The 25999-nt window shown below is 45.0% G+C and overlaps 1 protein-coding gene and 1 long non-coding RNA gene across 15 annotated transcripts in view; both read right to left on the bottom strand.

Moving 5' to 3' along the window:
• Window positions 1–3118: 3118 nt before the first annotated feature.
• fryb (furry homolog b (Drosophila)) overlaps window positions 3119–25999 on the bottom strand; it is an 83934-nt gene continuing 61053 nt past the window's right edge. For 10 of the 14 annotated variants that reach the window (XM_042093172.1, XM_042093163.1, XM_042093167.1 and 7 more), the window contains exons 39-63: window positions 25134–25319; window positions 24065–24263; window positions 23064–23215; window positions 19834–20021; window positions 19058–19152; window positions 18192–18841; window positions 17513–17610; window positions 17014–17190; window positions 16608–16748; window positions 16166–16345; window positions 14558–14722; window positions 14194–14268; window positions 13566–13736; window positions 13033–13041; window positions 12081–12287; window positions 11548–11694; window positions 11033–11205; window positions 10184–10388; window positions 9815–9964; window positions 8976–9074; window positions 8456–8539; window positions 7022–7039; window positions 5689–5799; window positions 4645–4847; window positions 3119–4278 (exon numbers count right to left, since the gene is read on the bottom strand). In XM_042093172.1, the coding sequence (XP_041949106.1) occupies window positions 4020–4278; window positions 4645–4847; window positions 5689–5799; window positions 7022–7039; window positions 8456–8539; window positions 8976–9074; window positions 9815–9964; window positions 10184–10388; window positions 11033–11205; window positions 11548–11694; window positions 12081–12287; window positions 13033–13041; window positions 13566–13736; window positions 14194–14268; window positions 14558–14722; window positions 16166–16345; window positions 16608–16748; window positions 17014–17190; window positions 17513–17610; window positions 18192–18841; window positions 19058–19152; window positions 19834–20021; window positions 23064–23215; window positions 24065–24263; window positions 25134–25319 (4142 nt within the window). In that variant the 3' untranslated portion in view covers window positions 3119–4019. The remainder of the gene's footprint in view (window positions 4279–4644; window positions 4848–5688; window positions 5800–7021; window positions 7040–8455; window positions 8540–8975; window positions 9075–9814; window positions 9965–10183; window positions 10389–11032; window positions 11206–11547; window positions 11695–12080; window positions 12288–13032; window positions 13042–13565; window positions 13737–14193; window positions 14269–14557; window positions 14723–16165; window positions 16346–16607; window positions 16749–17013; window positions 17191–17512; window positions 17611–18191; window positions 18842–19057; window positions 19153–19833; window positions 20022–23063; window positions 23216–24064; window positions 24264–25133; window positions 25320–25999) is intronic. The other 4 variants (XM_042093176.1, XM_042093177.1, XM_042093166.1 and 1 more) reach the window with 3 other exon arrangements.
• LOC121709683 lies at window positions 7331–8449 on the bottom strand. The gene is made up of 2 exons (XR_006032008.1): window positions 8244–8449; window positions 7331–8099 (listed from the first exon to the last, which is right to left on the bottom strand). It is a non-coding gene; the product is annotated as an uncharacterized LOC121709683 (long non-coding RNA).

Raw genomic sequence — 25999 nt, 5'->3', positions numbered from 1 at the left:
GGATACGCTTTTATAGAGGTTTATTTTTATTATTATTTCCAATGGCTTTTTTAATTGGTAATTCAAGTACAATAAACATGGGTCAAAAACAATCCACGAGGAATCCATCTATGTTCAGGATCAGGCGTAATTTTATAGAGTTAAGTATTCTATCTAGAGATTATATTGAAAAATATTTAACTTGTCCAGTAGGAAACCAGGTAGGCCCTACGGACATGGTAAGCGTGGAAAGACCATAGGGAAAGACATGCTGAATGTGGGCTTGATGCATGACTAAGTGCATTTAGGTGCATTCCTGGATTACAGATTACCTGACCGAGCGGCCACAGTTCGTCAGACTGAAGAACTGTCTCTCTGACACTGTGATCAGTAGCACCGGAGCTCCACAGGGACCTGTGCTCTCGCCAGTCCTGTTCACCCTGTACACAACTGACTTCTGCTACAACACTAAGTCATGCCACATGCTAATAGCTAACAGTCTGTTACAGTAGGCTACTCGGTGACCTTTATCTGATTGAAAAGGTAGGCTATTATATGAGTCATGCTTGCGTGTTCTTGTGCGTATTCACTTCAGTGCACGTTAATGTGGAATTATCGGTTTAATGTGCAGCTGTGGTTGTGTTTTACAGCTGGTGTGAATGTTAGTGCCAGTGCCTATATCATTGTGGTAAATTTCCAACATAAAGTGAAAAGGCCTGAGTACCACTGCAGTAAATCAAGAACATAATGTTCCCTTGAAGGTTCATGCACCCACCTACACGTGGGTTTTGCCACCTCAAACATTGATAGCACGCAATACAGATATTGTTCATCTTTTCAACAAGTCCCCTCTCTGCTCTCACGCACCTCAAAGCATTAATAGGCTAGCACGCGATCCAGGTATCGTTCACTTTCCATTGACAGGTGAATGACACCTAGGGTTGCCACCTGTGTCTGACAAAAATCCTGGACATTTCGACCATCCAATCGACCTTTTTGTTTGTAAGCAACGGCGCCTTTCGCACATCTAACCCAAGATAAAAACCGTCATTCTAAACGACAATTGTATAGCTAAAATTAGTAAGAATGACCATTTCTAGTTATTTGTTTAGTTAATTGCTTTATTTAATAGCAGACCTTTATTATTTTGTTATATTTTCAACAGTTTTTAGTTGTGGACACCTGGGGGCAGTATTGAGAAAAAAGGGTGAATACATAATTAGGTTCTGCTTTTTTGCTTATGTGGAATAAACTTTTCTTTCTCTGTCTCTCCTTGTCCCACACACTCTCCGTCTCCACTTTACCATTTCTAATGAACCTCCACGGTGCGTGGCCACCACCACCACCACGTTATGCTACGTCATTTTTGTAGAGCCAATAAGGCTGTGCATACGTTTATGGACGTAGGCACGCTTCAATTAAACTGAAATACACATTTTGCGCATCATGTACAAAAATCCGGGACATTCAGTGTCCAGGATTTTTATTTTTATTTTCCTGGACAGACCATGAAAATCCTGGACAATCAGGAAAATTCTGGACAGGTGGCAACCCTAATGACACCTGGCAATAGGGAAAACAGTGCTAAGTGCTCCAAAACTAAAGAACCCAAAACACAGACTCCATGAGAAGCCCATTTAATGATGGGACTGAGACAGCTAGCTATATGGTGATAACGTGCTATAGACCATTAGTCAAAGTCACGTACACTGAAACATCACACCGAGGCGTGAACGTTCACAGAGCCATACATCATACATCACACCTGAAAGGACGCGTTGTGTCAGCAAAAACCGTACATTAAAATGACATATGAGAACACCAAACTCAAAACTGTGCATTAGCCCGAAACATGAGAACACCTTATTTTTTATTGAAAAGTGTCAAAACGAAATCCACTATTATGATCGATTGTAATAATGCTGATTTGCTAAGTCAGGTGTCAATCACTAATCACGAGGAAAAACCTCGATGTCGGATTGGGTGAGTGACGTACGGAAACTAGGAGGGTCTGGGAACTCGCACATAGCATAAAAGGCTAAACACAGTCGCTCAGACTTCAGATCGTGAGCACCTTCTCATGGGAACAGGTTATCTGCAGATACCTTGATTCTACTGCTTAGTGGTACTTGGTCAGACTTTGTCCATTGTCAGTACTTGTGAATTAACCTTGGTCAACGGCAGCTCTCTTCAGTCTCCAGTGTCTTCTTGGATCGGTTTCACCAGAGTGCTAGTGATAGTGATTCAGAGTGCTAATTGGAGGTTGATTGGATTACTTGTGGTTCATTTCCCACGACAGCATCCAAATAAGTTGGTGTATTTGTTGGTGTAATGCTCATAAAATGGACGTGACAGAAAAAAAATGGTATGCCTTTTTTTATTGTTTTTTTGTTTGTTTTATTTACTGTGATTCAAACAAACATGTACAGAGCACCAACCCAAAATAATTCACAAAACTGGAAAATTATTTACATGACACAAAAACCTACTCATACAATCTTCCTACTGGAAGCTGTACAATGTGCAATATTTCTTTTTGCATGCACACACACACACCCTCGCGCGCGCACACACACACACACACACACACACACAAACACACTCTCCTACACACTTGCATGGGGAGACCTCCCTTTGTACTTTTACACAAACATATCTTCTCTCCTTTAAAATATGCATTTGTTAATAAATAGTTCTAATACAATTTACTGTAAATACAACAATGCATGCTTGGCAGTTTAAACTGACACAACATAGAACTTTGTCTCTCATAAAACTATGTTCAATGCATTTTCCTTGACATTGTGAAAATAACCCTACAGGCAAGATACTATACAGTAGAAAGCAACACATGAGTAAAAAGGGATACTGACATGACAATTGAATCCAGTCACTTCTACAATAGCTTATCCATGTGTCCTATTCCTTTGTAAAATATTGACATGAATGCTGAATATCAGCCTAATTGTCGAGTAGCATGGAGTGAATATTCACAAATAAATGATATGTTACAATACAGTGTTGAACCTATGAACTGGTGAAAAGTTGTTTCACAAGCAAACAAGCTCACAGCCTGGACATATAGCCTCAACAACAACAAAATGCAGACTTCGGTTATATTCTGTGTGGTGTTATAGTCTTCGTGTTCTTATTGTGAAAGCCAGGAGGATTTTTTTATTCTTTCCAAAAAAAAAAAAGCTACAACATTCGTGTGAGCTGAGTAAGTACAGTAGAAGGCCTTACATTAAGAGAGTAGCATTGCACGATTCCCCAGGACAGTTTCAGCAAAGAGTCAGCAATGGCCAGAGATCAGATCAGTCCCTCTTATCAGGCTTTTCCTCAGGCTTTTTTATCAGTCTGCAGCATTTCTTTTCAGTAGCAAAGTCACAAAGAACTCGACACTCCAGCCTTCTGTAATGTTCAATGTCACTGTAACGTTAATGAGGACGATACCAGAGAAATTGTCGATGATGACGACAACAACAACAGCAAACAGCAATGACAACAGCAAAAAAAAAAAAAAAAAAAAGTCAAGGAAAGAAAAACTCGATTTAGTGCAATAGAGGATGTGACTCAGTAACATCAGTCCGAAATGTCGAGCAGTAACGGTTTAGTCTCTCCGCTGTTGCCACCGGCTTGGCACCCCGAGTTAGACGCCGCCTTGGCATCCAGGCACTCATCCCGTCTGAGCAGAGTCATGGCGGCGCGGCCCAGCTTCCCCACGTAGGGCAGCAGTCTGGGAGGGGGGAACCCCGCAGAGGAGGGGCAGCTGCAGCAGCTCCCCCACGCCCCGAGCGGCGGGCCCTGACCTGGCACACAGGGCAGGGATAGGGAGGTGGAGGTGAAGGGTGGGGGAAGGGAGGGGGCAGGGAGGAGGGCAACAGATGGATGGAAGTGCGGGGGGAGCGCATGGAGCGAGGGGGTCAATGTTAGGGAGGGTGGAGGTGCGTGGGAGCCGGGAGCAGCAGAGGGGGAGGACCAGGCCAAGGAGGGCCGGGCCATGGAGGGGGGGGCGAGGGGGCGCCACCGCACCCCTCCTGTCAGAGACTAACGCCGGAAGCGCTGGAGTCCGGGGCGAAGGCTGCCACCACCCGGTAGCCCTGGGCGACGCGGATCATGTCGCGGATTTCGCCGTTGAGCTCCATCAGCTTGGCGCAGATCTCAGACAGGTCCTGGTTGGAGCCCACCAGGGCAAAGGTGCCCGTCTGGCCCAGGGTCTGGTGCCGGAAGTAGATGTTGAGGAGGGTTTGCACCTCATCCTCTGCATTGCCACCGAAGATGTCATTTGGCCACGTGCGTCTGAGAGGGAGGAACGCAGAGATGAGATCATGTGTTTAACAGCCATCTTTGTCATTTTTTGCTTTGCTCAAATTATCCTTACTAATCATGACTCACAATTATTGTTGCCCGTTATGTCTTCACTTGGCTCACAAATGAAATACAGTTATCTCCACACAAGCACTCACAATAGAAACCAGCGGAGCTGCATACCCTGATACAAACATAGTTCTGCTCTACATGATACACCAGAGCTGAGTTAATATGTCATCTCAATATATCACATTGAGTGTATTTTCCTTGTCATTAGTCCCTTAACCATTTGGATGAAGTGGAGTCGAGTACCATAACACTGCTCAAAGCTGACCGCTCTCCACAGTGGCCTACCTGCACTGGCGTATGTAGCGGATGGCGGTGGTGAACTCGCTGTTCTTCAGGCACTCCAGAACGGCCTGCACGGCCGCCTCGGTGGTGGGGAAGCTGGCCTGGGGCGGGGGCCGGTGGTGGGACACCAGGTCTCCGGAGACGGCGGCCGCCGCCACCCTCAGGCTGCTCTTCAGGTCGTTCACCTCCCGGGACATGTTCAGCAGCTGCAGGGCGACACACAGCGGGTTAACGCCTGAGGCTCAGTGGATGCACTGTAGTGGATGCAGGCCACCGTGTAAGGGATAACGGCTGCCGAGGTGTCCTGCTATACAGAATTAATGGATGAGGGCGAGAGGCAAAGAACTCCCCGACGCGCAGCGGAGGAGTTGCCTCTGCCCAAGTCTATTAATTCCATATAAAAGGACATACCTCGCCAGCTGTTATCCCGATTATCACCCTGTTGCCACTATAGGCAATAGTCGTGCCTTTATAGCACTATAGGCAATAGTCATGCCTTTATAGCACGCAAAGGAAACAAGCGGTTCTGTTTAAAAAGAAGCCGACTTGTTCAGTTTGTTGTTGTTTCTTTGGCCCTATAACAGCTATAGCATGAATCCATGGACAGTTAGCTTGTTTACAGTTGATTCCATGTTGCGAAGCCTGCTTCCAGACTCAACCGTCGTCCTGCTATGGTTGTTATAGTAACCATAAGCATTGATATGGAACAGTGATTAAGCTTTTTTACCAGATCTACTTCATAGGTGTCCCGTTATTCAGAATTAATAGCCACCCCACCAGCCAATCAAAAAAGAGTATTTCTTCTCTCCGGGTGATAAGAGTCTATAGCGCTTGCCTTTGATTAGGTTTGAAACTCTCTTTCACTTCTAATAGGCAGGCTACACAAACTTCGCATAAGATGCACTCTCATCAAGACTCTACTTACACATGATTCTTATATTTGCCTAGCAAATTAATTAGTAAATATCTATGGCAGTGTGTGTGTGTATATGTGTGTGTATACGTATGTGTGCGTGTGTGTATGTGTGTGCATGTGTGTGTCTTTACCTCTGGCACAGAGCTGATGGCACTCACTTGCCCGATCAGTTTACAGTAGGACTGAAACAGGAGCAGGAGCTGAAAGTGCAGCTTGTAAAGCCGTTGGCACAGTTCCAGTTGCTGTGGGCACACATAACACATGATCACAACCAAACGCCTCATACACATCTATAGGCCCCATAACACATGATCACAACCAAACGCCTCACACACATCTATAGGCCACATAACACATGATCACAACCACACAGCTCACACACATCTATAGGCCCCATATGATCACAACCAAACGCCTCACACACATCTATAGGCCCCATAACACATGATCACAACCAAACGCCTCACACACATCTATAGGCCCCATAACACATGATCACAACCACACAGCTCACACACATCTATAGGCCCCATATGATCACAACCAAACGCCTCACACACATCTATAGGCCCCATAACACATGATCACAACCAAACGCCTCACACACATCTATAGGCCCCATAACACATGATCACAACCACACAGCTCACACACATTTATAGGCCCCATATGATCACAACCAAACGCCTCACACACATCTATAGGCCCCATAACACATGATCACAACCAAACGCCTCACACACATCTATAGGCCCCATAACACATGATCACAACCACACAGCTCACACACATCTATAGGCCCCATATGATCACAACCAAACGCCTCACACACATCTATAGGCCCCATAACACATGATCACAACCAAACGCCTCACACACATCTATAGGCCCCATAACACATGATCACAACCACACAGCTCACACACATCTATAGGCCCCATATGATCACAACCAAACACCTCACACACATCTATAGGCCACATAACACATGATCACAACCACACAGCTCACACACATCTATAGGCCCCATAACACATGATCACAACCAAACGCCTCACACACATCTATAGGCCCCATAACACATGATCACAATCACACAGCTCACACACATCTATAGGCCCCATATGATCACAACCACACGCCTCACACACATCTATAGGTCCCACAGGCTCTACACTACACATTTCAAACCACTACTCATCGAGTGGGCCCAGGGATCCCTGATGTGTTTAGAGAATGTCAAACACTAAAGATGTCATTGCCATAGATACAGGAAGATACACTGTAAACGTTACAAAGTATGCTATTCAAATTCAGTGTTCATACAATATGTGTTTACATTAGTTACATCATACTGCACATCTGATATCGATCAACCTGAGTCATGTTTAGGTTTTCAACGCATTTAAAATACATGTCGCTGAACAAGAGTCAGAGAAACATGTCAATGTATTTTGAACTTACAGCCAGAGTTTCCATTTGCTGCACAGCAAGCATGTCACAAGACAAGAGAAAGAGGGTGGCGAGAGAGGAGAGAAGAGAGAGCGTCAGTGAAAACCCATGCAATCAGTAAGGCATTAATACAAGAGAGAGGGAAACCCATGCAATCAGTAAGGCATTAATACAAGAGAGAGGGAAACCCATGCAATCAGTAAGGCATTAACCCTTAAAGGTGTAGGTTTTTGAACGTTCTAAGTTCCGCAACAATTGAAGGTTCTAAAATTCTATGTTGAATTCAATGAACCCAGATATTCTTTAGAATGTTCATTTCTCAACATTCCCGTCACACCGGTGTGACGGTACTCCTTTAAGGGTTAATACAAGAGAGAGGGAAACCCATTCATAACGTCACTGGGTTAGTGGGATCAAATCTCCACAAAGGTTAATGAGAGAGTAATCAGGTTAATCAAGGTTAATCAGTTAGAAAGAGAGAGAGAGAGAGAGAGAGACTGTAAATAGGAATACAATTAAAGCATGAAAAAGTTCTTGATGTATATAATTTAAGGCAATACATCAAAACACCACTTTACTAATAACCAGCTGAAACTCTAGAAGCACCACAATGCATGACCAATGCATTAGGGTGTTTCAAAATATCTCAAGGATTATTGTTCAGTTTGTGGATGAGAGTTTGTGGAAGCTGAGGGAAAGTGCCAAGTACAGTATCAAGATAAAATGGCAACCGAATGACTTGGTTACAACAAGCTGATTAGGGGTAGCACATGCTATAAGTGCAGCGAGTTTTAAAGAACAAAAGTAACAAAAAGAGAGAGGCTTAGCAGAGTTTGAGAACAGTGCATGGAGTAAAAGGTGTACAGTAAACTAGGAGTAGAATGAAATAGATGTGGCGTAAACCACGTGTAAAATAATGTAGGTGTAGAGTAATCTAAAAGTAAACCATGTGCAGGATAAAAATAGGTATAGAGTCATCTAGGTGTGGAGTAAACTAGATGTGGAGTGATCTAAGTGTAGGGTAATCTAGGTGTGGAGTAAACCATATGTAGGGTAATCTAGGTGTGGAGTAAACCATGTGTAGGGTAATCTAGGGTTGGAGTAAACCATGTGTAGGGTAATCTAGGTGTGGAGTAAACTAGATGTGGAGTGATCTAAGTGTAGGGTAATCTAGGTGTGGAGTAAACCATGTGTAGGGTAATCTAGGTGTGGAGTAAACCATGTGTAGGGTAACCTAGGTTTGGAGTAAACCATGTGTAGGGTGATCTAGGTGTGGAGTAAACCATGTGTAGGGTAATATAGGTGTGGAGTAAATCATGTGTAGGGTGATCTAGGTGTGGAGTAAACTAGGTGTGGAGTAATCCATGTGTAGGGTAATCTAGGTGTGGAGTAAACTACATTATGCTGGGTAGTGCTAGTGTGCGGTAAGCCCACTGTATGACTCACCTTCTCCTCCGTGTCTCCGGGCTGACAGGTGATCACCCCATCGTCAGAGCACTTAGGAAATGTGTCCTTACAGTTTTGTAACCACTGGGGGGAAGTGAGAGGTGGAGAGGAGAGAGAGATGGAGGGGGTGAGTGAGGTGGGATTTGTGGGGTTCATTGACCGGAACACTGACTTATGATGACAGAATTAGAAGGAGAGTGTGGACACGAGTGGAATCTTTCCATGTGCATAACCTTCTGCTCTACTGACGACCTCAATGATGCTTTTTATTGTGGATACTTATAAGCGCAAATGTATTTTATGCCCTTCATTTTATTTATTAGTATCCACATCATAGTAAATGTACTTCCTATTCTGGGTTTGACACAATGTAGTATCAATATGAATCACAATGTCCACACTGCTGCTTTTAACCCATCACATGGTGTCACAGGGAGTTGTAGGGATGTGTGTGTGTGTGTGTGTGTGTGTGTGTCTGTGTGTGTGTGTGTGTGTGTGTGCTTTGTGTGTGTGTGTTTACCGAGGTGGCAGCCTCCTCCTTGTTGTTGTACGTGTCCAGATACTCCTGGAGCTCCAGCACACTGAACTTGATCTTCTCCAGCAGCCCGTAAGACACAATCTGGGGGAAGAACACTCCTTATGACATTGGAAATGAATGGAATACATACAGTACTGGTTAGACAGGTAGGGTCTCGCGCCAAATACTCAAGGCTGTGGGGGTGCGTTAGTTTTAGGCAACGTAGTAGTCAGTCATGGAAGAAAACTCGCACACCATTGTTTGCCGTTGAAAAATAAATAAACAAAGTGTTTAATCCATCAACCAATGTGCTACCAAGTGAGGTGACAAACGTTTCGGTCCTCAGACCTTCATCAGTGCAAACATACATACAGTACTACCATTATAACCTACTCCCAATAACTAACTCATTTGTGAAAGAAAGAATGAAGAGGAAAAATGAAGAAAGAAAGAATCTAGGAAGAAATGTTAGAGAATGAAAACAAATGAGACTGAATTAACCCTTAAAGGTGTAGGTTTTTGAACATTCTAAGTTCCGCAACAATTGAAGGTTCTAAAATTCTATGTTGAATTCAGTGAACCCAGATATTCTTTAGAATGTTCATTTCTCAACATTCCCGTCACACCGGTGTGACGGTACTCCTTTAAGGGTTAAATGATTGTTGTATGGACCCTTTCAAGAGAGTTCCATTATCAGCATCATAGTTGGCCCCACAAGACTTCCTTTTTAACATTCCATATGTTATCTTAATGCAGAGGAAGTAGATTGGGGCCCAAATAGAATGTTCAAGCATTGTTTTTGTTTTTATTGTTGAAAGGGTCTATATTCTGTCCAAGCTCACCGTATCCGCGTCCACATAGATTGTAGGGCAGTCAGAGCATGAGGTCAGCATCTGAGATGACCGTACAAACTTTGACCCTATGCCCCTCAGCCCGTCAGCAAGGTAACCAGCAGCATCACTGGTCAGTGAGCAGAACTTGTTCTGGATGTTCTGGAGGAGGAAAGGGCACTTTGGTCATACAATGTCAATCCTGAAAAAAAAATGCTTTTTCAAGCTAAACTGTAAATTGTGTGACAAATTAATCTTTTTCTGCTTGTCAAATTACTTTCCTGCTAAAGACTCTTTATGTTACGTTTCTGAAAAGACTCACTAACAACACTAAAACTGCTGACCACAGAATGTCAACATCATTGTCCTGTGGATGCTCACCTGGAACAGGGAGGAGAAGACGTGGAAGGTGTAGATGGCGCAGGAGCCGTCCGAGTCGGCCACCAGCTGGCTCACGTGGCTGCGCCAGGCGTCCTCGGCGTCGTCGCACACCGTGGGCTGGAACGCCGCCAGGATGGCTGAGAAGAAGGGCGAGGGTGGCGGGGGGAAGTCCAGGTCCTGCAGGTCATCTCGCCCATCCCCAAAACTGCGATCGGGAAAAAGACAGGACCGACTCAATCCAACAGCTGTGGGAGGGGCAGCTGTGGCCCACTGGTTAGCACTCTGGACTTGTAACCGGAGGGTTGCCGGTTCGAGCCCTGACCAGTGGGCCGCGGCTGAAGTGCCCTTGAGCAAGGCACCTAACCCCTCACTGCTCCCCGAGCGCCGCTGTTGTAGCAGGCAGCTCACTGCGCCGGGATTAGTGTGTGCTTCACCTTACTGTGTGTTCACTGTGTGCTGTTTGTGTTTCACTAATTCACCGATTGGGTTAAATGCAGAGACAAAATTTCCCTCACGGGATCACAAAAGTATATATACTTATACTTATACTAACAGTGGCAGTGGACAGTGGTTCTAACTATCAGCATTGTCTAGGTTTGTAATAGAGAGTGACAATGTGCGTCATGCAGGCATGACCTACAGTCACATATTCATCTGTCACAGCTTGGTGCTAATTTCACCAACCTCAAAGTTTTTGCTCTTTGTGGTTAAATTCAACAAAATGATCTACACATGATCTGAGTGTGTGTATTGCATGTTACTCATGCTCTGGATTTACTCTGCAGTTTGTGTGTGTGTGTGTGTGTGTGTGTGTGTGTGTGTGTGTGTGTGTGTGGAGGAAGGGGGTACCTTGGCAAGCAGCTGGTGCTGAGGTCCTGCTCGGAGCGATCCTGCTGCCGGACCAGGTCCAAGGTGAAAGCATCGCCACAGTCGAAACCCGGAGGCAGCTCGCTCACGCAGAAGGACAGGTCATCCTCCTGCATGTCCTCATCCTCAGCTGTCACCTCCAAAGGGGGCGGAAACTGGGAGGCACACAACCAGACCACTTTACACACTACTACACAAACACACACCATTGTACACACATGTTCAGCTCTAAATAATGTGGAGTAAATATGCCAAGAACACTTTGCTAAATTTGACAATGTTCCTGAGTATTGTTGCTTTTGCACATTCCCACTGATATTAAGCAATATTTTCTAAGCATTAATAGTGACATTTTCATGATCATCCAATCAGAGGACATGGAACTGGCTATGTGGTTTCTCAGCAACCCTACTCAAATTGTCCCATGTATCACCACCTTCAGAGCTCTAGAGTGTTTAGGCCTTGAGGCCTGCTGTTTTGGAGAGGCCTCGGCTTACGGGCTGCATGGCGGTGTCATCTGGCAGGGACGTCCCCAGGCAGGGAGTGGCGGCATTCAGAGAGTTTGGGTCAGCAGAGGTGGTGTCGTAGGAGGTGGACAGCGAGTCTGTGTGATTGGTCTCCTCTGACGGAGAGAGATTCATAGTCTGAAGAAAAAGAATGGGAAGTTACAGAGCATAGGTTATTACAGGGGCTTTACATATGAGTATGTGTTTATGTATGTGTAAGGCCTGATTCATAGTCTACGCGAGCTACGTGAATGCATTTGACAACGCAAGGCTCACGCATGTTTTGAAGTGCCTTTCATAGTCTATGCAACCTATGTGGACAATGAGCCCCAATCGGAAACACATGGTATGACACGCGTTGTTGCGTCATGTTACATGAAATTGGACGACACATTTTTCAACGCAAATACGAGTCATGGCGTCCTTGCGTAGCTCGATACAGCTGTGTTTGCACACCTTGCGATGACGTATGAATCGGCCCTAAGAGAGAGAGAGAGAGAGAGGTGTGGAGAGGCTGCTCTCACCAGCTGTGAGTGGGACAGACTCTGGCTGGTGGAGTTGGACTCCTCCTCTTCCTCGGAGGACTCGTCCGAGTCGTCCGGCTGCTCATCCTCGTGGCCCAGGCTGGGCGTGCTGCCCGAGTGCTGGCTCTCCTCCAGGAGCTCGTGCAGGTCACCGCTGTCCAGCGAGCGCCGCCGCACGCCCCAGTTAAAATTGTCCACACTTTCACCCTGCAGAGAGAGAGAGAGAGGGAGAGAGATATTTAGGTAAGTGCATAGAAAACACCCCACCAACCACCCCAAAATGCATGCACACACACACCAGACATACGCACGCAAACACAATCGCACCCACAAACTCACCCAGAAACTTACACACACACAAAACTTTCTGCACTATACTAGAATATAGTAGTAGTATGTAGTAACATCCCTCAGATGCATGATGGGAACTCCACACTACATAACACGGGATGATGATATGGATGCAAGGAGCAGACAAACTCACGAGTGATGCAATTAGGGCATACATCTAACTACAATGGAAACAACCTACCTTGTACATGTTATTAACACTGTTCATATCCACATACACTACTGTATGTGCCATTTGCTATAAGCCATAACTGATGTTTTCAAGTCCTTAGTTTCAGATTAATTTAAATAACTGTCTGTCAGTATGTAGGTATATTTAATTCCCATACTCAGTACTGTCCTCAGTCATAACATGGGATAAATTCATAATTTCTTAAAACAATCCATGCACTATGTGACTAGATTTGCATGAGGCAATGACAACTCTAGTCACCCTCCACACTGTTAGCTAGAGCCTCTAAATAAAGACATGTACAGTATATAATATACTCACACACAGACACACACACACGCAGACACACACTCACACACACACACACACACACACACACACACACGCACATATGCACACTATGAGCCTACCAGACACAGTGACACTCACCTGTAACTCCTGAGGGGCACAGGGGAGAAAGAAAGAGAGTGTTACCGACACAGTGGTGACAGACAGAGAGCATTAATGTTAAACACAACAGCACAGAGCACCGGCAGAGAGAGGAAAACTGCACTGGACATGAAAGGCTTAGTGACAGAGAGGACAGGGCAGTCAGACTCGCTTAGGCAGTGGACACAAGATGTTCCTGGCAGAGAGTAAACAAACCCTGTGTTCTGAACATCCCCTCATTCACTATGTAATGCACTGCATGGCGAATAGCCAGTTAATTCGTTATTTACAAGGGCATTATGTAGTGAATGGGTGCAGGTTCCAAACACAGGAAAAGTGATACATTACAGTTAATAGCCATTTTGCCATTCAGCCTTTATGCCATTCACATATAACTGAAGTCTATATCTGTTTTTTGTTTTAATTGCATTGAGCAAAGTTTAGTTTAAACTGGATCAGAGTGGTCTGATCATATGCTAGCTAATCGTCCCAAGATCAGGCCAGCTGTGAGAGACTGAGCTGGGGCCACTCACCTCGCCATCCTCGAGCTCCACGTCCAGGAAGTCAAAGTCGCGGAAGACACGGAACTGCTGCTCGGAGGCAGTGTCGTCCAGCGTGTCCTGCTCGCGTGTGCCATCCTCGGACGACACCTGACTAGGCTGATGCTCCATCAGGTCCAGGTCCCCGCAGGACGAGAAGATCACCTGGGGGAGAGGAGGACGCTTGTGTGGTCAGTATTTCCTGGAGTCTTTGGTATGTTTGTGGTGAAAAACAAATATTGACCCTGATGAAAACTGCCTTCTAAAGGGAATGTTTCATAACATGTAGAAACAGTTCAAATTAAATGCTTTGTAGTGGTGATTAGATTACAAATAAAATTATGAGTAAATCAATAAACAATGTCGGTTATATTTACAATGTACACCTACAAATATGTGTAACCATACATATATCTATACGTATATAAATTATGTATAGTGTTTCACAACTAATATCAACTAGATTTTTTTTCTTTCTCAGTTGTATTGTGTTGCTGTTTCCTGTCTGCATGTTTTCTGAGGACTTTGGTCTTTTGGTAAAATCCCAGTAGGTTTCCATTATTAGTGTTGTTTAAACCAACCAACTTGAACTGACCAATCAGGCTTGGTGGGGTGGACTTACCGACGGGTTCTTGGAGAGACCAACCTCCTGTCCACACAATGACAGGACGTTCACCAGCTTCTCACGGGTCCGTTTCTGAGTGCCGAGCAGAGCAGTGATTAATTATAAACAAAACACACACACACATGGACACACACATACACACACACAACAATTGAAGCCAAATACACACTCAAATGTGTATAGACATGCATAAACAAACACACATATTTTTTATCTCTCTCATGTACACACACACACATACACACACACAAAGTCACACAAAGAACACAAGGTAAAATAAGTCGGAAAGTCCATTGGGTGTTTTTAAACTTCAAACGTAATAGGAAGCAGGCTAGGTTAGGAGTGGAGAGGTGAGTCTCACCTGTGAGGACTGTGGCCTCTTCCAGCTGACGGGCACCAGCACGTTGTTGGAGTTGGAGCCCGATGAGGTGGAGGAGGTGCTGCGGGTAACCGCGATGGCCCTGGCCTTTCCGTCGCGGCCCGCCGAACCCTGCAGGTCGTCGTACCGTCGGCCGATCACCGGCGTCTGGAGAACACACACACACATGAGCAAGGGAGCAAAACCCTTGAGCAAGGATCGGAATTATGTCTAGGCACATTAAGTACAAACATCTACCCGGCATGGAGCATGACAAGTCAGTGCCTGCTAGCTTCGTCCTGCCCATATATTAAAGTCTATCACATTGCATCCACCCAGTCTTCCTGTTGTGCTACAGCCCAGGCGCTTTCTCTCCCCTTGTCTCTCTCCCTCTCTTTCTCCCATTCTCTCTCTCTCTCTCTCTCTCTCTCTCACATATGCTCTTTCTCCCTCTCTCATGTTCTTTTTGTCCCCCCCCCCCCTCCCTCCTTTCTCTTGCTCTCTCAATGTGGAAAAAAACGGCTAATTGTAGCATGGCTTATCGGCCTGTGTGCAGTCTACATCAGCACAGGATCTCTCTGGTCTTTTATCACTCGACGCCAGCCAGACAATCGGGTGATTACTTAATGGGAAGGAAGGAAGAGGACTTCATAACACAAGTACTGATTCAAGATCAGGGCGAGTCTGTCTGGGCTGTTATGTCACTCTTGGTGAACTCAACGGAAAATCTGATCACAGATCTGAAAAAGTATATTAAACGTCACATACTACAAACATGAGGCTTTTCAGTCGGCTAAGTTATCTCCAATGGGTTTTCTAGAAAATTCCATTTGAGAGGAGTGGGGGGCTTCCTCTAAGCATTTCCCTTGAAAATGAAACTTGCACCCAACAGCACAGTGTAATGACAATGACAACATGACAATCAAGTTCATACATCAACATAACCTGAAAACAAGGTCAGATACAAAGACCGGAAAAAACCCCTTTCAAAATATTTCCTCTCTTTTAGTGAACAGAAATAGTTGGTTGGGTGATTTGGAATGTAAGTACATGATTAGGTTGACCGATTATTGAAGAGGTCAGGTGAAATCAAAAGCTCTACTCTTGTCTGAGTCCAGATCTGATCTCTGAGAGCCCCTGAGTCCTGTGAAGCCAGACTGCTCTCCTCATTTCTTATACTCTGAGCCTAAATCTGGAGGCAGTCTACTGTTTCCCATCACACCCCTGGTGCCCAGGGCTGAGCTTCGGAAATCTGCCAGTCTCTGGTCCTATTTCCGCTGATTCATTAAGTGTATTTATATCTTAGGTGTGCAAATAGAAAAGCTGTTGGCAAGTTGTTCAGCTACTAAAGTCAGGCTTTAGGAAAACAGCAGGAAGCGCACACAGTAATATCTTGTTCCCTCACAACACTTTCACTTTAGATGTCATTTCACCTCTAAAAGGGTCAACACACCTTGACACAAAGATATGCCTGGCCCAGAATACAAGCTAAAATATGACAAGATATTCACAGACAGAGAGATGTGAAGAGTGCAGGGGAGGAAGAGAGAGAAAGAAACAGATGAAAGAGAAGAAAAGAAGAAAGACACGCGTCGGAGGGTGACCCTTCACCTCTGAAATGTCAAAGTGGAAGTCGAGGATTTTCCCCGGTAGTGCTTTGGAGGAGCCGTCCCACACACGGCTGACCTCCAGATGGGAGAGGTCACTGTGGCCGTACGATGGCAGGACTAGGCTGGCCGAGCGAGACACCACCAGCTTTAGGATGTTCAGAGCCTCCTTCCAGTGTACCGTCTGAGACACGCACGCACGTGCACACACACACACACACACAAACACACACACGTACAGTACTTCATGATTTATGATTAATGTAACGGTAACTATTTTATCCACATAAAATCATTGCATGAAAAATGAACACACACATACTGTATAGGGAACTACACAATCAGTAATATGGCACTTAATTCACTGATTCTACAGTAACTACAGAATGCACTGAATATAATACACAATATAATACAAATATAATTGATATTTGCTGGCTGCTTACCTGAACAAACTTTTCGATGGTCTTGAGGACCTCGACATTGAAAGGCTTGACCTGTATCAAGGCCAAATCCATGTGGCTTAGCAGACTGTAGATGATCTGCAGCAGTGGCTGTTGCATGCTGGGAAGTCCCTTATCCAGCAACTGTGATGAAAACAAGCAGCAAGAAGAGTGAGTGACTCAATCTCCTTGCTTCAAAAACAACACAGCAAGTGAAAGCTAATAAAATAATACTTTCTGAATATCTGCCTCTTGTGACTTCCCAAGGCAACAGAATCTATGGTATGAATAATTAAATAACAGACTTCAATCTTTTCAGTCCTATTAAGTCATGATATCCACATTGCCCGACACATTAAACATATGATAAAAAGCATTGCTGTGTCAAGCAGCATAGATTGGTTGTTACCTCGGCCATGTAGGTGACCATGTTGAGGGTGATGTCAGCGAAGGCCTCGTACAGGTAGCGGCACACCACGCTAACCCAGGAGAACGGGTCTCGCGTGTACGAGCGCGTCTTATAGAGCGTCATCACGTGAGCCAGGTGAGAGAGCTTAGTGTTCTTCTCCTTCTCCTCCAGACACACCTGATACACACACACACACACACACACACACACACACACACACACCTTAATATTTACTCTGTCACCACATGTTTTACCTAAAGCTTTTCATAAGCGTAAACAAACATTTACATTGGCCCGTGTGATCTAAGAAGCGATGACACGAGAATACATCATCTCATGTTTGCCCTGTGTTAACACTTACATTAATGGTTTATGATGAATAATTTAAAGAGCACAACTAAACAAAGAAGGCCAACTGCCACTGTAGCGCAGATGTGGTGTAACCAGCTAAGCTACTGCAAAACACAAAGGCCGACTGAACGAGGTCAGTGTTACTCACCTGCGCGATCCTCTCCGCGCTCTCCTTGCAGAACTGGGTTGGGCTGTCAAAGTGCTGAACCAGGTGGGGGAGCAGACAGAGCACGTTCAGAGGGAAACCTGTGTGTGGGCGTGGGAAAGACAGCCACAGGATTAGAGAATAATGGCCACAAATAAGCATTAACTGAACACTTACGGTATGTACTACTGTTACTACTGTAACAATTTATTTGGATAGTCCACCTACAGAGACTTAGGTGCTGGGAGATGGGTTGCTGAAATTCAGTCTTTCTAATTGTTCACTTTCACTAACCAAAACACAAAAACACAACCCTGAGCCCTAATGTCAGCATCTGAAGAGTTTGGTTGCAAAACGCTATAAAACATTAATAAGTCATGTTATTTAATTGTGTATTTCAGGTAATATCAATAAAGTTGCAGTTCTGTTGTTCTGATTGAGTAAAGATAAATTCAATAACAATACCCAATTACATTTCCACTGAGATTACTTGAAAAACAAAATTAAAATAAATGATTTATGAAAATTCGTTAAAATGGAGGATATAGTGTTTTGGAACCAAACTCTTCATCTGTAGCTATGGGGGATCATCCAAATAAAGTGTGACTGAAACAACTGCTGCACCGCTGAACTACTACTATTGTTGCTCATGCGCGGTCTGGTCCTCCATGCTGCCACCCACCTATGGCCTGCGAGGTGTCCACGACGGTGACGCGGGAGACGGGCGTGAGCTGGCAGAAGAGCTGCAGCGTGAGGTCGCAGGTGGCCGGCGAGGTGAAGCCCTTGAGCAGCAGCTGCTGCAGGCCGGCGAAGCCGCTCCAGCGGAGCTGCGCCTGCAGCTTCTCCAGGCGCTCGCGGTGCTCGGGCCGGTCCAGGGGCACGCGTGCCAGCAGCTTGTGCACCAGCCGCAGCGCCATCTGGTACTCGAACTCGAAGTCCGACTCCATGAGCGAGACGGCCACCCAGAAGACGGTGGCGAGGAGGGAGGCCGGGTGCCCGGCGTGGCCGGGGTCCAGGACGCCGCAGGTAGACGAGGACGAGGAGCCGCAGCCGCTGCGGGGCGAGCCGCGCTGGCCCACGCCGGGCTGGGTGCACGCCTGGATGCGGTCAAGGGTGGCCGAGCGTGGCGGATTTTCCGACGGGGAGCGGGCGCCGGGAGGCTGCCCGCTGCCGTTCTCACCGCCGAACTTCTTGGGCACGGAGTAGCTGCGCTGGTGGCGACTGCGCTCGGCCGTGCTGGCGTCGGTGGCGCCGTGCGGCAGGTTGAGCTGACCCGTGCTCTTCCTGTTGGAGTTCAGCTTCCCGCTCACCAAGAAGTCAGGAGACGAGGCTCTGAGAGAGACACGATCGCAAACATACACACACAGTGTAAAAAACACACACATCCATATAGTGTATGTATACGTTTTTATATATGCACACCCCTAAACCGACACACAGATGTGAGCATTAAGTACATGGGACACAATGTACATGCACAGATGCAGGTGCTTCAACATGGACACACAGAGATGGTCGTGGGGATGGACATGCAGGTGACAATCTCACCTGGTTAGAGCTGCCATCAGATCACTGTTCTTCAGACACTCGGCCAGGTTATCCACCACTGACTCCAGTGTAAGCAGCACCTCCATCACATAGCCCTGAGAGAACCATAGAGACAGGAAACATGAGAAACACACGCCCCCATAGGACTAGCACAGTGCAGTTAGGCAACTCTGGTACTTTCCAATAGTGTGGTGGCAGCCATCTGGAGTTGGCTGGCTCACTTCAAACAGGAAATACTGCTAACCACCAACCACAAGTCTCTTTTCCGTCGGATATGGGCTGACTAGTTTGAACAGTTTTTTCTGAAATAACTCTTTGTCACAGTTACACACACATGAGTAGACATTTGAGTTTTTTTTTATGTAATTTTGGTGTTGTGGTAGTGCATGATTGCTCATGGGTGTTGTCATTAGTGTCAGTTAGGGCCTGCCTACGTAACTGAAATCTCTCTCTCTCTCTCTCTCTCAAACACACACACACACAAAGAAACACAGAAACACACAATCAGACACACAAACAGAAACACAGAAACAAACAAGAATCAGACACACGCACACACATACACACAGAGAAACACCCAAACAGACACAGACACACACACAGACACACAATGGGTATTAATGGGTGTTGTCATTAGTGTCTTGTAATGATAAGTAATGTTTTAAGATAGTGCCTGCCTGCTTAACTGCAATTTCTTTTTCAGAGAGAGAGAATACAAAACGAGAAAAACACCCAATCAGACACACAAACACACACACACATGCACACACACACACCTGCACCTCGTCCCCGTGCTCGCCCACCACCTCGACAAGGCGTGAGAGGATGTCGGAGACGGCGTGGTGAGAGAGCGGCTGACGCAGGGCCCTGAAGATCTGGAAGGAGCGTCCGGCGTAGTGGCGCGATGAGCTGCACAGCGCCGTCTGCAGGGCCACGTCACTCAGCTGCTGCTCCAGATGGAAGTCTGACACACAACAACAACACACATATACACGTCGTAGTTATAGCGCTGTGTCCAATCAGGGTCTGTTTATATGGCTCGCATCTTAGGACTGAATGAGCCTCAGAGTAAAAACAAATATAATATCAAACAAATATAATGTAGCATGTATAAAAATAGATGACAAGATAAACTAGACTGCATTTCCAGTGGGAACTGCGAAAGTGTGCTTTCCCTGGTCCGGTCACCAACGTGAGCAGACAGTGGCATACGCTATGCTGAACCTGGCTTGATCCAGGCATTCTAACAGTGCCTTTCAGTGTTGGAGCAGTGGCAATACCTCTAAAGCTCTAGGAGAGGGCTATTCAACTATTGGCTTGTGGGGTGAATGCGGTTCGTTGGATTTTACCTGTGGCCTGCCTTCGAATTTAGCTTCTATGACTAAGATCAAATCAATAAAATAAAACAGCAGCAGTGATTGGCTGCAAAAATAAATAATGTCACGTGTCTTGCACCTCTCAAACTGGGCTATCAGGTAACCTAGAGAAGAATTGAAATTATGAAATATGACCAAGGCATTAAAATGCTGCTTGTTTGTCAGGATTCTGTTTTACTGGTTTATTTGACAAATAATCTATATGGATTTGCTCTATAAAGACCTTATGTCTGTTTGGGATTGTTTTGTGAGCCTGGGGTTGTTTTGAGAGCCTATCTCAGATGTATTTCAGAATAAAGGAATACTTCATATTACTCTAAACCACCGTCTGTAAACCAACTGTATACTACTGTCTACATTGCACTATATTTCTTGACCCGTCTCTGTATATTTCATCACCTTTCTATACTTTGCCTCACATTGCAACACAGCTCAGATCTTTGGTTGCCATGAAGGCCAATCGTTCTAAATGGATGGTTGCTATGGCCAAAGGCCAGTTCTATCTCTGCCGTTGTCAAGCGGGCATATCGTAGAATTCTGATTAACCTTATCTTATTTGAAACATCTCTATTTTATTTAGCCCACTTCCATACAGTGCGTCCCATTAAGAAGTGGCCACTTCATTCGCGCTTACCGTGATTCACACAGCAGCAATATTAAATTAATCTGTTACCATATACCTATGCCTACGTTTGCAAAGAAAACATTTTAATTTGATTTACATGAAACGTTACATGTACATGTTGACAATGAGTAGGCTAGTTTTGGTTGTTGGTGGTGTTATTGCATCCCTTAGTTATGACTACAATGCAAGTTCCCTTGCGATTGGAAGCTCCTGTACACAATAGTAGACGCATTTCAAAACATCGTGTTAGGAGTTAGGAGTCCTCGCCACTTCTTTTAAGCTGTCACAGACTTAGGTGCCAAAGTGCTAAATAGCAGTCCTAAAGTTATAAGTGATGAAGTTACGAGTGCAAGCTTCTCATATCCAATGACCAAGACATTACGCTAAACAACATAAATCCCAATTAGCAACATACAGATATATGTATACAACATCCCTATAGCTAGCCACACAAGAAATTAATGATACTAAATCTCTGCTTAGCATGCTTCTCCGCTTAGCATTCTAATAACAGAAGGGGCACATTTATGTTGACCACTACAACATGACTCATTATGTCTGTAACTCTATAAAACACTTACTTTCATAAAGGAAGCACACCATCCAGCACATACACATGGAAACCGATACTTAGGTACTTTAGGTACTTGGCCACGAACTCAAAACGTGTCTCTCTGAAGCTCTGTTCTAGAATCTTTGCTCTGAACGCTCGTTGCTAGGCAACATCAAATAAACGAAATGAGGGTCTTTTCAAGGTATTACAAGTATGTGATTACGAATGGATGTGTGTGGTTTGCAATTATAATAAACAAGAAATAACATTTCCAATAATTTCCCATGATAAATTACATAATATTTGCACCTTCCTTACTTGTGAAGCTCACACCGTATTTCAAGTACACTAGTGAAATGTAATACAACATTGCCACCTAGCGTTCAGATGTAGGCTATTTAACGTTAACGTGACATTGCTTGCTTATTCTTTCGTCAACTCCATGCTTTTAGGAAAACAATCTTTTTATCATAGTTCCCTCTTCAATGAGCGATTACCAGCTCGTTTTTGTAACAGAGATAGCTGTTTATTGTCCCTAGGTTTACAGAAACACCTATTCATATTAATAGTAGCCTATGGAGTGCTGCCGACCACTGTTCATTACGGCCCAGAATGCCTTGCATGTCTTTACAACAAAACAACACAGTAAAACCTAAATGCCGGTAAACATATGAATTTGCATACTTGTAACATTTTTAATAATACTCTCCCATCATGATATTTAACAATAATGAAAGATTAAATTTGAATACCGTCAATGTGAAAATAACTGTCCTACGTCAGCAATAAATAGCTAATGTTCTCCTTACGTCTCAGTTTGTAAGTCCATACTGTCCCATGGCTGAGCAAGGATTTCATGATTGGGCCAGGTAGCCCAGAGACATTGTGCATACTTGGAAGGCATTGTGATAGATGTAAACTGCAAAAGTGGAAGGTGATGGTTACCAAATACAGGTAGGTGGTTTGCAAAAATGCTGGAAACTTTTGGAATGTTTTCTTTTTTTTTTAGCTTATGCACCCTCACATTGGAGTCCTGAGTTCAAATACAAAAATTTGTATCGATATGTGACGGTGTTCCTGAGATATGGACAACTTCCTGTTTCGGAGTTTCGCCGCAGATTTCGTTTGGCTGTGACGGGCAAACGCTTTCGAAAATCAAAAATTCTTCTGGTAACTTTTGTGAGGCTTGGTCCAAGGATAATGTACGTCAAGTTTCGTGGCGTTCGGACCAAATTTGTGACCTGTGAAAATTTAGTTTCGCTTTCTGTTCAATCCAATATGGCGGACGAACAACACGCCCACCTGACGTCATCTTCGCGAGCAACTTTGCAAGCACACTTAAAAAACCATGTTGGATGAGAAGGTATTAAGTACACAATGGAATTAAATGGAAACAAAAGAAGACACGATACATCAAACATAAAAAATGTTTACAGATCTAAAGACCCCTACCTGACTTGGACTCTTTGAAGATGGACATGACGTGGCGCAGGAAGTTGGACAGCTGCTCGGCGCTTTTGGAGTTGGGGTTCTTGGGTGTGATGTCCTCGTGGCACCACAGCGGTCCGAACGCCCTGAGCAACGACAGGACAGTACTCCAGGCACTGTTCCACCCCCACCACCAACCACAGTCACACCGCCATTAACTCGCCTCTAACACGCCACGCTCACGCAGTGTTTCCCATATATTGACTTATTTGTGGCGGCCCACCACAATATCAACATTGACCACCACACAATGATTTTCCAGGTTGTACTAAATTGTGCTTAAATCTGGTTAGCATCATAACCACGCTGTGCTAATTTGTAAAATACTGTTGTATTCAAGTTAATTCTGCAAACCAACCACCACAAATGGAATTCAATTCTGTGGGAAACACTTTCACGCCACGCTCACGTCATGCTCAGGCCCACCCTCTCCATGGGATTGTAAACATCATTTTGGTGTGGCGGTGTATAGGTGTTAATGGCTGTTGTCATTAGTGTCTAATAATTATGGCTAATGTTTTCAGTTAGTGATGTATCTATGGCTGTAATCACACACACACACACACACACACACACACACACACACACACACACACACACACACACACACAACACACTCAAACATTCTTTAAATTGTACACACATACAGCAAATAAGCTCAAGCGTACTCCTTGTACTCTCCCAGACATTTTCTGTTTCAGCCAGTAGGGGGAGCTGTATGCTAGTGAATGTGTGTGAATGTACAGCATGACCCTGTATGCCATGAGTAAGTGTAGCAGTTGGGAACCGGGAGTTTTACTCACAGATGCCACTTCTTGTTTGTCAGACAATTACAATAAACAAATAAGCAAATTCTTCCCTGAATTTGTTTTGATGGGTGTTAGGTTTCAGGGTATGTTGATGTGGTTTGTATGAAGTGAGTGACACATTCCTACACAAATGTCAGTGTTGCTGTGTTTACCCACCTGGTGGTGAGGAACTCGATGAGCTTGTTGGTCTTGTCGTCGGACTCGCTTGAGGAGTCTTCAAGTTCCTCCAGGTCAGCGCTGATCTGCGGCAGGTTACCCACGCTGCCCCCCAGGCTCACGCTGGACGAGGTGGAGGACGAGCTCAGGCCCGAGTCTGCCACAGGAGACGGGCTCTCCCGCAGGAAGTCAAAGCCCCCTAGCGCAGGAAGAGGTTATGAGGAAGAGCAGAAGAGGAGAGGATGAGGAGAGAACAGAGGACAGACATCAGTACTTCAGTACTGAGCTACTTGAATACACAGACACCTGGGTTTCAGTGGCTTCTCATTATGATGAGTGTGGGAAAGTATCAGTAAAACAAGCACATGGTTGGGATGGTTCAGGTAAAAGGGCATCTGTTACCATTTGAACAGTAAACAAAAAAGTAGACGTTGTATTAGGAACACAGAGGAGATACCGTAGTAGAGATCTACACTGAGTACTAATTGCTTACCATGACACACACAGAGCAACTTCAGTGCTGCACAAGGAAGCACAATAATAATACTGTGCTTCATTAGGTCATATCAATGCAAGCCAATTAGACCTGGCATGAAACACACATTTGACTGGCAGACAACTTTTACTGTGTCCACATAATGTACACCACAGAAGGAAATAGAATATTAAACAGTTTGTCTCGTAAGCGGACTGTTGGGGGAATTCTTTTGGGAAACTTGCTTGTCAATCAAATGTGCATCAAATATCACACACAGCCTTAGAGGAGAGGTGGAGAGGCCCTAAGGCTTTGGCACGTTTACTGGAGGAGCTATAAAGCTAAATGCCTCTAAAATGTCATAACAAATGCAATGTATTTTACTGAAGAATGCAGTGCAAGGAGTTTGTGGCAGTCCCCTGTTTACATCTGCACACATTCAGACAAAGTAAAGAATTATTTTGGCTAGGACCTCGGGGTTCATAAATTGTTGACCATAAACATGTCATGCTGAGAGGAAGAGTTCTCACACGTGACCTATGCCTTCTAAACATTCTAGAACATTCGAGAAGGTTCTAGAGAGAGTCTCCTCACCGGTGTAGTGGTACTCAGGCTGGTAGCTGGACTTGACAGTGAGAGTCTTGTTGTCGCTGATCTCACGGGTCAGCAGCAGGACCGAAGCGATGACTTGGAAGTTGTTGTTGCAGGACAGGGCGATGAGGAGGTGCAGCAGCAGACGCTTGCTATGCTCAAACACCTCGGGCCGATAGTGATCTAGACCTGAGACACACAAACACACACACACACACACACACACACAAACAGAAACCAATCAATCAATAATTCAAGATAACCCACTTCAAGATCGAGTATGGCTTATACCAATGACATGAGGGATGAATTTACAAAATAGATGATAGACATCTAAGCTTTCTGGGAGAGAGAGGGAGAAAGAGAGAGAAGGAGATGGAGAGAGAGAGAAACATACACATATACAAACACCCCAACATAAAAAAGCTTCCATCACCATACTATTCTGTTTTCCTGGGTCAGTAAACAAGCTACAGTGGGCTTGAGAACATCCCTTTCCAACACTTTAAATCAGCACCATACCACCTCACAGCTAGATCCTGTAGACAGATGAAACCTTCTGTCAGAGTTAAAGACACACAACAACTCTACAGACAGCGTGTTTATTACCAACACTTCCAACCCCACTGAGACTAAGCTTGACCCCCCAAAATGCCTGGACCCACCGACAGGCTCAGTCTTGGCAGAGCTGAGCAGGCCGTTGAGCTGCATGCCACCATCTCCTCCTCCCTTCATGCTTCTTGGATCCCTTAACACCCCCCCCCCCCCCCACACACACACACACACACACACTACCACCACAACCACCCTCTCTTCTGTCTTGTGTCAATTTTTTTTTCCGTGGCAGACACATTTTTTACATATCCGGC

This window comes from Alosa sapidissima, chromosome 5 (assembly GCF_018492685.1).
Source record: "Alosa sapidissima isolate fAloSap1 chromosome 5, fAloSap1.pri, whole genome shotgun sequence".
NCBI lineage: Eukaryota > Metazoa > Chordata > Actinopteri > Clupeiformes > Clupeidae > Alosa > Alosa sapidissima.
This window is presented reverse-complemented; position numbering and strand designations above follow the sequence as displayed.